Source organism: Hemitrygon akajei, chromosome 22 (genome assembly GCF_048418815.1).
Source record: "Hemitrygon akajei chromosome 22, sHemAka1.3, whole genome shotgun sequence".
Classification (NCBI taxonomy): domain Eukaryota; kingdom Metazoa; phylum Chordata; class Chondrichthyes; order Myliobatiformes; family Dasyatidae; genus Hemitrygon; species Hemitrygon akajei.
In genome coordinates, this window is record NC_133145.1 from 41,848,481 (window position 1) to 41,863,920 (window position 15,440).

The 15,440-nt window shown below is 40.4% G+C and overlaps 1 protein-coding gene across 1 annotated transcript in view; it reads right to left on the reverse strand.

Annotated features, from left to right (window-relative positions):
* Positions 1-6,791, reverse strand: part of rac3a (Rac family small GTPase 3a) — a 31,402-nt gene extending 24,611 nt beyond the window's left edge. Inside the window, exon 1 of the mRNA XM_073026100.1 lies at positions 6,546-6,791. Coding sequence (XP_072882201.1) covers positions 6,546-6,580 — 35 coding nt within the window. The 5' untranslated portion in view covers positions 6,581-6,791. The remainder of the gene's footprint in view (positions 1-6,545) is intronic.
* Positions 6,792-15,440: the final 8,649 nt, after the last annotated feature.

The following is a 15,440-nucleotide window of genomic DNA, read 5'->3' on the forward strand; positions in this document are numbered from 1 at the left end:
TGAGATTGTTCTATTCTACTCCCAAATGCAGTAGGAAATGTGGCACTGTTAAAACAGCACAAAGTAGTAAAAAATAAGCAAGCAGTAGCTGGGAAGCAAAACATTTAAATTAATTATTAATTCATGAATTATGGCAACATAATGTGAAAACTAAAAACGGTTATGAAGTACCCTGGTTTTTGAGCAGTCTGAACTCTATTTTGTACAATGCCTTGTGGCTCAAGGCAAGGACACAGCAGGCAAACTGTAAAATAAAATTTAATTTAGTATTGAGCTGATCACAGTAACACATAAACCACGTAAGGCTGATTACTGAGAGGTCAATGCAAGGCTCATGGGCTAGTGAATGGAATCAGATCAATCAGCCACTGATCAGATCTGATAGAAATTCAATTTTTTAAATAACATGCTGACATTTGCAGGAGATGACCTCCATCCAGGTCCGTGCAACCATCAACAAGCATTAGATGCAAAGGGTCCAACAGATGCTATTCCTTTGTAGTTCTGGAACTAAATCTCTGAAGCCCATTGCCTGGTGCTTTGAACATCATAGAAGGACTCAAACAGTGAGTTGTGGTAAATGATAATTTGGCGGACGGGTAGATAATACTCCGAAAGATCTGTGCTAGGACAGATATTTTATGCAAATATTTCTTATGTTGGAATACAGAGGTGAATTCTGAAATCGACCATGGCAAATAATGGGATGAAATCAACGAACCAGAACAACCAATTGCCTAATGACTGTGCATGCAAGTGGCAGATGAAATTTAGTAGAAAAATGCAAAGTCCTTAATGGGATGTTGGAATACCGTATTAATGAGCTATTGGTGTTCACCTGTGGATGGCTCTTTAAAAGTGGCAGGACATACTGGGGTGGCATGGTAGTATAGTAGTTAGCAGAACACTTCACAGTACAGGCGACCTGCTTAAGGAGTTTGCATATTCTCCCTGTGGGTTTCCTCACACAGTCCAAAGACGTTCCGGTTGGTAGGTTAGTTAGTCATTGTAAATTGTCCTGTGATTAGGCTCAGATTAAATTGAGGATTGCTATGCAACGTGGTTCAAAGGGCCGGAAAGGCCTAGGTCAATAAATAAATACTGAGAGCAAATAGACCACATGCTTCATAATTAGAAGTGCTATGTACAGTAATAGTGAGATTATTTAGAAACTTTATAAACCTCAATCACATCTACAACCATTTCTGGTTACCACCCATTAAAAAATGATTTTAAGGCTCTCAAGAGGGTACAGAGATTTAAAAGAATGGTTCCAGGGCATGAAGGATTTTAACCAAATGTTTAGATGAGAGAAGCTGGATTTGTTCTTCCAGCAAAGGTTGAGGGGAGATATTGTAAATGTGGACAAATTTTTAGCAGTTTCGATAAGACAGACAGAGGGCAATTCTCTTTAGTTGATAGTACAAAGATTTAATATTTTAGACAACTGGTATTAGTAGGAGTATCACGGGGAGTTTGATGGAGGTGGGAATGAAATACAAGATTTTCATTTAAATGCAATGAGCAGAAATAACCTGAAACTTATGGTCTTTGAGAGTGGTAGAGGAGCGATGACCAATCACTTCAAAAGGAATAGGGATAGGCTTTAAATAAAATAAATTTACTGGAATAAAGCCAGAGCAGGAAATATTATTTGACTGTATTGTTCAAGAGAGCTGGCCAAAAATCATTTGTGTCAATTGGCCTCTTGTGGTGAGTCACTCTATGACTCAGATAATTTGATTGGAAATTCCTCTTACCCTGTTGAAGATCTAACATACTTATAAATTCTTCGCCAGCAGTGGTGGCATACAATAGCACTTTGAATGGCTTCAGTGAACCATAACTTGCACGGTTATAAAATAGCTGGAGTCTAATCAATCATGGCCAGCACCTTTTGCCCACTACTGTCTTTAATCTTACAAAAGGTAAAAATAAGGTGCATTAGTTCCTAAAATGGAGAAGTCAATCAACCATCAGGGAAAGCTTCACACAGCAGCAATCCAATTGCCCCGTGGTTTGGTAAAATGAACAGCGGTCCACATCGGTTGCTGCAGGGTCTGCAAGTAATCTACTCAGAGAACACGCACGTTGATATCAGTAGCAGAGAACATTTTCATAACAATTACTTATGCAGATGACTATTTGATAATTTGTGAAGCAATTCAGTTGACAAATCATAATGAAGTTTCTACAATCAAAATGTGAGCTTATCTTCAAAGGCCAGCAGATTACTGCCCACAGTGATTCTGCAGAAGCCAGACTCCCAGAGTAACACTCACAAAATGCTGCAGAAACTCAGCAAGTCAGGCAGCATCTATGGAGAGGAATAAAGAGTCAATGTTTTGGGCCGAGACCCTTTATCAGGACTTGAAGGGTCTCAGCCTGAAACACTGGCTCTTTATTCCTCTCCACAGATGCCAGATCATATTTTCTGCTTGTATTTCTGAACTCCAGTACTCCCAGTAATTCTCTTGCCACATTATACCTGATAGCCGGTGTACTTCCCAAAGCTCTGTTAATTGACAGTACAATAAGCCCCAAAATTTGGAACATATCCCATTTGTATCATCACTCAAATATGCCCACAAGACATTTAGTTTCTGCCTTGTGAAATTTACATACTGCTAGTCAGATTGTAAAGTTGCATAATGCAAAACAGTGCTCTGAGGGCTACCAAGGGACATAAAATGCTACGTTATATTAAAGCAATCACTCCCTTACAAACATTCAAAATGACGTAGATGTACCTTAAAAAAGCAGACTAATATGACATCCTGGTTCATAGATTGATGGTATATAATATGTGGAACATGATCACTCAAGAGATTATATTCCATACATTACAGAACACATGCATTTTATATACAATACGAGGAAATAAGGATCTGGAATGGATTACAATTCTAATAATTTTCTAACACAGGATTAAATGCTTTGTGAAACATTCATCATGTAAAATCACATGACATATCATCTCAGAGAATATATAAAACTTATTTTCAATGTTTTTAAATGTAGGTTTTAAAAACCAGGTTTGCCTGAAATCGAATGTTATCTAGCAGCATTAAACCTTATAAACTACTCAAATTTCCAATGAGGGCAAAAATTGAGGTATCACATTTGGACAAAGACTTGCAAATTTCTACAGATGGAGAACATTCACCAAGGTATAGGAGTCTGAAAACCCACACTCAACATTTTAGGAACATCGTCTTCCCCCTCCGTCATCAAAATCCTGAATGGTCCATGAAAACTACCTCACTATTTCTGTTACATGATTTAGTTCTAATAACTCACTGTAATTTCTGTATCTTGCATTGTAGTGTTGCCACAAAAAATACTAAATTCACAACATACTTCAGTGATAATAAACCTGATTCTGAATGGATGCTATGTCCTTATCAAGAATCTTTGTGTCAAGACTCGCATGCATTGACTACTATTGCAACCTTACTCCCTTGCTACTCATTTTAGAAGCAGCCAGCAACAGGTATGGATATTCCCACAAGTCACTAATCCAAAATCCGCTGTACTTGAGCAAGATCGGCAAGCTTCTGTGGGGAGCAAGGAAACATGACACAAAAATCTGGCAATGTATCGTGCACCTAAAGGTAAGGTGCTGAAACTGGATGCACTGGCAATACAATGCAGCTAATAGGAATAATTATATGAGCAACTATATTGCTGAATAATAAGGTACCCATACAATAAAATTTACACACAATTTCTGAAACAGTATTCAACTGACATTTCTCAGAACTAGCACAAAATAAACCACTAACTTAGTCCAAGTCTGTCAGTTCCTCTCCAGCATGGACCTGATTAACATCTTACATTTGTGACTACTTGATAGGGGACAATCTTGTTGGGAGACAAATGCAACTCTAGGGAACTCCAACAGTTGACAGCCAGCTACACATGATCACACATCCAAACAGAAGAAAAATGATGCCTGTTCTTTGAAAGGCTAACTCACAACGTTTGATGGGGCATTACAGCTTAAACAAGAGCGCAGTCCTATTCTGTATCACAAATATGATTCTCCAAGTGCAGCAAATGAACTTCTTGCATATAATGCAGACAACAGAAAGAAAATGACCTACTTTCTGAAACTTAAGACATTGAAAGGAGATTGCACTGTGAACAAAGCAAAACCCAACAGCGTACATTTAACAGCTAATAATTTGTGCTTAATAAAAAGTCTTTACCAACCCCTCAATTTCAAAAGGTTCAGCACCCTGCAATTAGACTGCCAAAAGCTCAGTGACTGGAGACTTAAGAGAACAAGCAAGGCCAACACCCATAATCATAGGTTTCATCACTCCTCTCTCTTCTATCCAAATCCTGAAATTTCCAGTGACTTTTTTTTAAGCTCAGATCCTCAACCCCAATTCTTTACTTGGGATTTTAACTTCTGTAGCCTGGCTTGATTAGTGGAATGTCCTGCTACATTGGCATTTCAGGTTAACATTACAGATTCTATAACTTTATTTTGAAAATTGCAGTGCCTGAATAGGAGAGGATGTTTCCGATAGTGAGGGAGTCCAGAACCAGAGCGAACAGCCTCAGAATAGAAGGACGTCCCTTTAGGACACAGATGAGGAGGAATGAATCTGTGGAATTCATTGCTGCAGACTGCTGTGGAGGCAGTATATTGTATATATTTAAAGTGGTGGTTGACAGGTTCATGATTAGTAAGGGCACCAAGGGTTATGGGGAGAAGGCAGGAGAATGGGGTTGAAAGGGAAAATAAATCAGCCATGATGGAATGACAGCACAGACTCAATGGGCTGATTGGTCTAACTCTAACAACACACACAAAATGCTGGTAGAACACAGCATGCTAGGCTGCATCTATAAGGAGAAGCACTGTCGACGTTGGCAGTGCTTCGTCCTATAGATGCTGCCTGGCCTGCTGTGTTCCACCAGCATTTTGTGTGTGTTGTATGAACTTCCAGCATCTGCAGATTTCCTGGTGTTGGCCTAACTCTGCTCCTTTGTCTGATGGCTTTGTGGTCTTACGTATACAACCAGTGCTACAAAAATACATCAAATATCCTTTACCTCAACGCAACAACTTGCTCAGCTCAAAATGAAGGCTACACTTAACCGCAGAACAAAATTTACTGCAATTCCATTAATTACATACCAGGCAATTTAACGAGACAAGGCAGGAAATAAATTGAAGTTCCCTTCTCTCCACATAAACTGTTCACTTGATGGCTTGGTGAGTTGACAAGATCAGCATGGCTGTTATCCAACCCAGAAAATGAATGGCTCAAGGAAGGGAAAATTAAAGGGGAAGATAATTCTGAAGATCTGCATTCAGGAATCTTAAATTGTTCAGTGAAATGTTAAGAGATTCATTATGTTGTATATATTATGCCAATGATTTGTTTAAACATCAAAACACTGGTCAATGGTATTTGTATAATCAACACCTAGCCTTTGAAATGTATACCATCATCTCTTATATTATCTACCATCTCGTAAAATATTCAAGCTGTGCTTTAATTACCAACAATACACTAACTGCCATCTAGTAGTATTAAATAATAGTATGAATTAAGGCTGTGGTACATTATCACAACAGCCAATTTCCAGAATAACCCAGTTCTGCAGATTGCTTTATCACTGCCATCAGCCAGCTCAAAAAAAAATCTAACCTCCACATCAGGCTATTAAAATCATCGGCCAATTGAACAAATAACTATCCTCTTGACAATGATTTCACAGCCATCAACTGTCTAGAGGTTGGGGAAATCAGACGAGCTGGTTTGCAACAGTGTGTGTAGAGAGGTGTGCCACTGTCACATCACCAGCCATCTTGTAACTATAGCTATCTGCTCTGTGTACCATGCCTCACAAACCAGCATTTACTTACCAACCATTGTGCTTCCATTACCCCCTCCACATTCAATCATTCACAAACATTTCAGTTGTTCGTTATGTTGCTGAAAGGAATGGGGTTTGTTTTCTTCGTGACAATAAAACTTTTTTTTTGTTTATCCCTTTTTCACCATTTTTATAAACAATCGACTCTCGTCATTTTGGGTTTTTTTTTAAAGCCTTGCCCCGATTGTATGAAAAGAGAAATAAACCAAGTGATGGAAAAGGCTGGAGTGTGTGTGTGGGGGGCGGTGAGAGGGAATCCGAACTACCGTTCGGAAAGCGAGCGCTGCCCGGCTGGTCGCGGCTCGTCGAGTGGCCGCCGCCGCCGCCGCCGCTACTCTCGATTGTTTCCCCAACACAACGTGGAAGAAACCTCGTAAACTCACTGAGTCACAGAATGCACAGGCTCATTTTAAAATTAAAATTAAAATACAGCCAATTACTGTTTCAATCAAAGCATTCCAACCTAGGACGCGAAAAGACAAATGCAGCGAAATCTTATTCCAGCAACATGATTTTTAAAGCAAAACCAATACGAGTTACATCTTTTAATTGGGCACAATACTAGACATGCAGGCATTTCAGCTTCAGAGAACACGATGCAATTTTCCCCTCACTGCCCTCCGCCCCACTGAAATGAATTCACTTACCCGTCCCCCACAACCACGCACTTGATGGCCTGCATCAGGAGAGATCTGCACCAATGCCCCTCTTGTCGAATCAAGTTTGTTTTTTTTTAAGGGGAGAAAAAAGGGGGGGAAAAGAGGAAGGAGGAGAGACAGAGCTCGCGAGGGAAAGATCCCGAGGTTTTTCTCTGCACCAGGCTCCGAGGCACAGACTATCCGCAAAGAGGTAGCGAGTCAGCCGAATCCCCCTTCGGCAATCTCCGCCAAAGCCACGGAAGTTACCGAGCGAGCGCGCCCGGCTCTGGTAACTGGTGGGATCGCGGGCGCCTCCCCAGTTACGGAATGTAGACAAAACGTGCGGAGTCCTGGAAATGCGCGCGTGAACCCCACCCCTAAAGGGGGCTCCCCGTCGAGGCTTCACTTAAAGGTGGCTACCGTTGCAATAAAAGCTGCGCTGCTAGAACTGATGAAAATTAGATGCATGAAATGCACAGTGGGTGAAGCAGCATCGGTGGAAAGACAATCCGGGCTGATGTTTCTATTAGAATGCTGCAGCCACGCTGGGATATCTAAATCCGTCGGAAATGTTAAGGATCCCCGACAAGATACGTGTGTGCTCTCCAGAAATATCCAGCATGTTGGGCGGTGAAATCCAGAGGAAGCTCACCAACCTCCTGAAGTTTTCTGGCCATAGTACAACTGAGGGGTTTCCCAGCTGTGTAAAACAGGGGAAGTCACAACTAGGGGCTCCAAAACCATCTCCCAGCAGCACAAGAGATGTTCCCTCAATCACAGCAATTCCTTGTACAGTATCCCAATCACTCTTGCTCACTGAAGCTTATGAGAAGATAGGCTATACATCTGAGGGACAACCTGCCCTTCAGTGTAACACTACCATCCCACAGTAAACATTCAGCTGGAGAACTCCAGAGCCTCCTCTCTGGTAGCATAGCTGTTAGGACAATGCTTTACAGCACTACAAGCTCCAGTGATCACTGATCAGTGTTCAATTCCCTAGGCTGTCTCTACCGAGTTTACGCATTCTCCTCGTGACCGTGTGGGTTTCTTCCAGGTGGTCTGGTTTCCTCCCACATCCCAAAAGATGTATGATTTAGGTTGAATTGTGGCCATGCTGTGCTGGCACTGGAAGTGTGGCAACACATGTGGGCTGCCCCAGCATAATTCTCAAGACTGTGTTGGTTGTTGATTTAAATGACATGTTTCACTGTATACTTTGATGTACATATGATAGCTAAAGCTAAGCATCTGATAATGTAATTCACCAATGCTTTCACTGAATATCGTGGCATCAAACTTGGTACAAAACTCACAGTCTACCAGCTAGCAGCACTTGGAAACCCAGACCTAATAACAGACATTAATGTGAGACCTCACAAACTATCTATCCACCTGACCCACAAAGCAACTTAGTCCTATATTTACTGGAAACTTACATCGGCCTTCTCAGAATCTGAGTGCAAGCAAGTCACTCTCAATCCAAGGGCCATCTAGGAAGACATCTCGTTCCACTACACTTAGCTGCAAGGTTGAAAGGTAGGTTTCAGATATTTTTCATATTTTCAATTTACTGGAAGTTAAAATAGAAAACAATTAAATAGATTGCAGCCTCCTCTGCTTGGTGAGACCTGATGTAGATTGAAGGATGGCTTTGTTGAGCACCTTCACTCCATCTGCCCCAAAGGCAAGATTTCCCAGTGGCCACCTATTCCAATTTGACTTCCATTCCCATTCCAACAGCTTGCTCTATGGTCTCTACTGCCACAATGAGGCCACATTCAGGTTGAAGAAGCAGCACCTCATATTTTGCCTGGATAGCTTCCATCCTGATGGCATTGATTTCTCCAGCTTCTGGAAATCTCTCATCCTCCCATTTCGCTCTTCTGCAATTTCCATTCTGGTTCCTCTGTTCTCCTCCATCTGCCCATCATTTCCCTTTGGTGCCTTTCCTCCTTCCCTTTCTCCCATGTTGCACACTTCTCTCCTATCAGAGTCCTTCCTTTTCAGCCCTTTACTTCTTCCACCTTTTATCTTCCAGCTCCTTCCACCTACCCACCCACCTTCCATCTCACCAAGTCTCACCATCACGTGCCAACTTGTACTCCTTCCTCTCCTCCCACCTTCATATTCTGGCTGCTTGCCCCTTCCTCTTATGTTCTGATGAATGGTTTCAGCCCAAAACCTCAACTGTTTAGTTCTCTCCATAGATGCTTCCTGAATGCTGAGTTCCTCCAACACTTTGTCTGTCTTACTCAATGAAATAAATTGTGTTTCAGTATTTCAGAGACATGATCAAGAAGGCTCAGTAGGAGAGGGATGCTACATTAAGAAGATGAACAGGGAAAGAAAGGGTTAAGTTGTGGTTATGATCATTGGAGAACATACAAACATTGGCAACAAGATCTGTAGACCTGATGAAGGTTCTTGACCTGAAGCATTAATTATTTATTCATTTCCATAGATGCTGCCTAACCTGCTGAGTTCCTTCAGCATTTTTTGTGTGTTACTGCAGTATATTGCTAGGAAATTTATAGACAAACTTACCTGAGAAATCATAGAGACTTATGATTCTCCAGCAGCAGCTTAAGTAACTATAACCATCCCCCATCGAATAACACTGAAGTATCCTTAACTTTGCTTTTAAGACTTTGTTCTATGTGTGTGGCCTGCATATTTGCACAAGATACTTTTGTGAAAGTTAAACACTGGTTAGAACACACTTGGAAGAATTTGTGCATTTAGGAAAGATGCAATTGTGCTGGAGTACATTCAATATTTTTACCATCATTTGGTAAGGTGCTTGAAAGATGAAAAAGCAGAATGCGATAAGTTACTAGCTGTTTTCTAGGCATATGATCTTTCTGTTTTATGTTCTATTTTCTGTTGTTTTCCAGTAAATAAAATATTTGCTTAAATGGCTTTACAAAACAAAAACACAATTTTCATGGTGGCCAGTGTGAGAAATTCTGATTATCACTATAAATTACGTGGAGATCTCGAGTTCTAAACGAGGGATAATCAAATCAATTATGTGAACATTTTGAATGTATGGTAAATGCTTTATTTACTTCATCTTAGTTGCACTTGAATATCTCTGTTTGAAAAGGTTTTTAATAAATCATGATGCAATTTTAAAAATTGCTCTTTTCTAATAATAATTATTTTACTAATAGTTTCTGCTATTTTCAATTTCTTAGAACTAATATGCTGTTCAAGTCTTAATAGTTGCAAAGATGTGAAAATGTGTAAATGACCAACTCTTAGACAAAATAAATGGATCATTGTGCATGAGAACCATGAAGGATCTGATATCTTAGAATTAGAATCATGTTTATTATCACAGTATAATATGAAGTGAAAATTGTTTCACTATAGCATTATAGTGCAATGACAAAGTTGGTATTCATTACAAAATGAATATTGCTACATAAATGAAGTAGTGTTCATGGGCTGTTCAGAAATATGATGGTGGAGAGGAAGAATCTGTTTCTGAACCATTGAATGTGGATCTTCAGGTCCTTTATCTCCTCCCTCATTGCAGTCGTGAGAGGAGGGCATGTCCTGGATGGTGAGATTCCTTTATGATGGATGTCACCTTGCTGAGGCAGCACCTTTTGAAGGTGTCTTCAATGGTGGGGAAGCTTTTGCCTGTGCTGGAGCTAGCTTGATAGGATAAACACTGCTGTAATAAATAGTTCATCATGCATGTTTAGCTTGGAGATTTGGTTCCTTGCATGGTGTACTCCTGCATCTGGTATCAGTTAAATTGTTAGGAAAACCAAGGGTAGAGATTATTTGCAAGTGCCTGAGCTTGCCTTGTATCTGGTCCTTTCAGGAAGAGGATGTTGAGTACAAATGATTGGTCTGGTTTACCTCCATATTACAGTGGTGATTACAAGAAATTCTTGAGTACAAGGTGGTGCTGAAGACTATAGTCCAGAAGCTTAGGATCATCAGAACCTGAATCTTAGGCAGTGCCATAATGGGGAAATCACAAACTTTGTCCAGAATATTAGGAATAAAAAATGGTGGAAATTTTCAGATGTATCCTAAAAAACTATTGATCATTTGACAAGTGTTCGAGGCACAAGAGACTGCAATGCTGATATCTTCAGCAAGAAATAAACTGCCGGAAGAACTCAGTGCCAAACAGCTACTGTGAAGGCAAGTGGATAGTTGACATCCTGGGCAAAACCCTTGGGTCCTGTTTGATCTGCTGAATCCTTCCAGTAGTTTACTTTTTGCATCAAGCCCTGCTTGAATAAAATTTTAACCTCTATCACCATTATGGTTAACGCCAAATAGTACTAAAGGGTGAAACAAAATTAAGGGCTATATGTTGTACTTCGTTTTATATTGGATAGTTCTGCAACCTCTTTTCTTTTGTTACACATTGACAATATTGTTTGTACACCTTTGGAGAATTATGAACTGATGCCAGAAAACTGGTTGTTTCCTTGCTGACTGCATTTGTTGTTGCGAGATATCTGTTGGTCCTGTCCAAGTATGGTATGAGGCAGAAGTGGAGATGTTCACTGATAATTAAATAGTGTTCAGCACCATTCATGGCTCCTCAGGTCATGAAGCAATCCATATCCAAATGAGAACATTCAGGCCTGGGGTAATTGATGGCAAATGACTTTGGTGCCACTGAAGTGTCAGGCAATATCTAACACGAGAAAAACCAGTGACATTCAATGATGTTAACACCCCAATGACAGTTTATCAATGAATTCCACCCCCCCCCCCCCCCAACCCCACCTCACTATCAATATTTTGGGATCACTACTGACCAGAAACTAAACTGCAATAACCTTATACACAATGTGGCTATTAGAACTAGTCAGGGGTTACAAATCCTTAGGCAAGTAATTCACCTTGTAACTCTCTAAAGACTTGCCATTATCTACAAGGCTCATTACAGGAGTGTGATGGAATGTTCTACTTGCCTGGATAAACATAGCTGCAACAACACTCAATAAACTTGCCACAATACAGGACTGTAATAGCCTGCTTCATAGGCACCCCATCCACTGAAACACCAATGCACAGTCGCAGCAGCTTCTATCATCTACAGGATCTATGGTAGTGCCCTCACCAAGACTCTCTAAGAAGCATCTTCTAACCTTTACCAGCTAGAAACACAGGGCAACAAAAGTATGTTGAACAACATTACCTGTAGGTTGCTCTCCAGGCCACACAACATCCTGACTTCGAAAAATATTACTTTTCCTTAACTGTCGCTGGATCAACATCTAGAAAATCCCTCCCTAACAGTAGTGTGGGTATCCCCAAAACTCAAAGATTGCAAGAGTTCAAGAAGGCTGCCCTTCTTAAGGGCAACTAAATACCAGCGTGGCTTCCAAAGTCAATATCCCTTAAATGAATAAAAACATATATAGGAAATTAATAAAGATAAAAAGCCCTAAAACTGATCCCTAACGGGTATTACATGGACACTGGTTTCCAACAAATTCACACATGTTGACCATAATTCCTTGCATGGTGCGACACAATTAATACTTAATCCATTTTTACAGCAAGTCTCAATTTAAGGGCATTGCAACTCATGTGTTACACTGGCCTTGGAGAAACAAGTGCAAAGATTCACTAGAATGATACCAGATTGAAGCTTTTTGGAAAGCTTGAGTAAGCTTTGAGAAAGCAAGTATCAGTATCACAATGGAATAAAGGGAATTACAGAAGCATGAGAGAAGAGCTTGCCCAGGTGGTTTGGAGGATACTGGTGAGGATGACGGCAGAACAGAGATGGTTGAAGTTTCTGGGAATAATTCACAAGGTGCAGGATAGATATGTCCCACAGAAGAAGTTGTTGTTAAATGGCAGAAGTAGGCAACCATGGTTGACAAGGGAAGTTATGGACCACATAAGAGCCAAGGGAAGGGCATATAAGGGTAGCAAAAGTGAGTGAGAAGTTGGATAATTGGAAAACTTTTAAAATTCAACAAAAGGCAACTAAAAAAGCTATAAGAAGGGAAAATAAATATGAGGGCAAACTAACCAATAATATAAAACAGGATACTAAGAGTTTTTTTGGTTATATGAAGAGTAAAAGGGAAGTGAGAGTTGATATTGGACCATTGGAAAATGATGCTGGTGAGGTAGTAATGGGGGACAAAGAAATGGCAGATGAACTTAATGGGTACTTTGCATTAGTCTTCACTGTGGAAGGCACCAGCAGTGTGCCAGAGTACCATGAGTGTCAGGGAGCAGGGGTGATTGCCATTGCTATTACAAAGAAAAAGCTGCTAGGCAAACTCAAAGCTCTTAACATGGATAAGCACCTGGACCAGATGGACTATATCCCAGAGTCCTGAGAGAAGTTGCTGAAGAGATGACAGATGCATTGGTCAAGATCTTCTAAGAATCACTTTGATTCTGGCATGGTCCCAATGGACTGGAAGATTTGAAATGTTATTCCACTCTAAGAAGGGAGGAAGGTAAAAGAAAGGAAATTATAGGCCAGTTAGCCTAACCTCAGTGGTTGAAAAAGTGTTGGAGTCTATTACTCAGGATGAAATTCCGGGGTACTTGGAGACTATTGATAAAATAGGTCAAAATCAGCATGGTTTCTGTAAAAGGAAATCTTGTCTGACAAATCTGTTACAGTTCTTTGAGGAAGTAACAAACAGGGTGGACAAAGGAGAGGCAGTGGATGTCATTTACTTAGATTTTCAGAAGGCATTTGATAAGGTGCCACACATGAGGCTTCCAAACAAGATAAAATCCTGTGGTGTTACAGGAAAGATACTGGCTAGAGGAATGGCTGACAGGCAGGAGGAAGAGAGTGGGAATAAAAGGGGCCTTTTCTGGTTGGCTGCCAGTGATTAGTGGTGTTCCTCAAGGGTCAGTATTGGGACCACTACTTTTTACGTTGTTTGTCAAAGATTTGGGTAATGGAATTGATGACTTTGTGGCAAAGTTTGCAGATGATACGAAGAAAGGTGGAGGGGTAAGTAGTGCCGAGGAAGCAATGCAGTTGCAGTAGGGCTTAGACAAATTGGAAGAATAGGCAAAAAGTGGCAGATGGAAGTGTTGAGAAATGTGCAATAATGCATTTTGGTAAAAGGAACAGTAGTGCAGACTATTATCTAAATGGGGAGAAGGCCCCATATGTTTGAAAGGATGTGTGGTCATTGGAGAGAGTCCAGAGGAGGTTCACAAGGATGATTCCAGGAAAGAAGGGGTTAACATATGAGGCACACTTGGCAGCTTTGGGCCTGCACTCACTAGAATTTAGAATAAGGTGGGGTGATCTCATTGAAACCTATTGAATGTTTAAAGGATAAGTTAGGGTGGATGTGGAAAACTAGAAGGCACAGCCTCAAATCTGAGGGGCGGCCTTTTAGAACAGAGGTAAGGAGGAATTTTTTTTTAGCCAGAGAGTAGTGAATCTGTGGTGGAGGCCAAATCCGTGGGTATATTTACGGCGGAAGTTGATTGCTTCCTACATCAGTCAGGGCATCAAAGGATATGTTGACAAGGCATATGTATGGGATTGAGTGGGGTCTTGGATCAGCCATGATGGAATGGTGGAGCAGATTTGATTGGCTGAATGACCTAATTCTGCTCCTATGTCTTACAGTCTAAGCTTGATTTGCATTCCCTCAATTAAAAAAAACTTGAAAGTGATTAAATTGAGTTATTTAAAAATAGATTCGGTAAGGCAGATACGGTGCAGCTACTGTATTTCCTCTGATGGGGTAATTCTAGACCAAGGAAGGCTAACTGTAGGACACTTGGGAATGAAAATGCCTTTTCTCAAAGGAGAATGGACATTTTGAATTTTCTGCCCAAGAAAGGCTATGGAAATTTTCAAGACAGATTTACCTTTATTAAACAAGGGTAAATTAAGTAGAAATACTAATCACCAATGATCTAGTTAAATAGTTGAGCAGACTGAAGAGACTGAATAGCTGATGTCTGTCCCATGCTTACAATATTTCTAATTATTTCTTCCTTTGGTAAAAGAATATTCCCAAGGATTGGTATTGCAATACAATTAAGGATGAGTTGTGAGTTTTGTTGTATCAGATAGAGACATAACATTGCACCTGTTGGCCCTGTGTCAAAGATACTGCTAGTTTCTTGGAATATTGCCATGTCCAGCATTCAAAATCGATTATGGACTTCATGAGTCTCAGATACAAGCAGGAATTATTAAAACCACAAACACAAGTTTGATATTACAGGGTATGCTTATTAAACCCAAATAAGATTTATTATTGATCTACAAGTGATAAACCTTTGTACATCACTACCTTAGAGGATATGTACAGGTAGTGAGTGAACAGTTAAGATATTACCATTCAAAATCAACAAGCTGTAAAAGCACTGCATTGTCTTTGTGGATTTCACTATTTGTAGAAAACACCTGTCGAATTTTCCTTTTGAGGATTCGAGAAATTAACCACATGGCTGTTTCCCTACCCTTGCACCATTGTTGTTGAATATATCAGGTTTCATATCTTATATTACAGCTGTGATGATAAATTTCTAGTGATTGCTTTCCACTTCTGTTGATACTACCTTATGGCACTAGTATCCAAGTTATATAAACTTGATAGAAGTTTGTGCCTTTCCTCAATTATGTCACATTTCCACTTCACCATATTTTAATTATTTAAATAAACCTTATGCAATATATCCTACCACCAAGCATACCTTCCCCACCACTTCCCACAGCGATTGCTCCCTACAGGACTCCCTTGTCCACCTGTTCCTCTCCACCGACTTCCCTCCTGGTACTTATTCTTGCAAGCAGACCAAGTGCCACACCTCCTCCCTCACTACCTTTCAGGGTCCCAAACAGTCCTTCCAGCAGAGGCGACACTTCACCTGCGAGTCTGTTGGGATCATCTACTGTATCTGGTGTGGCAT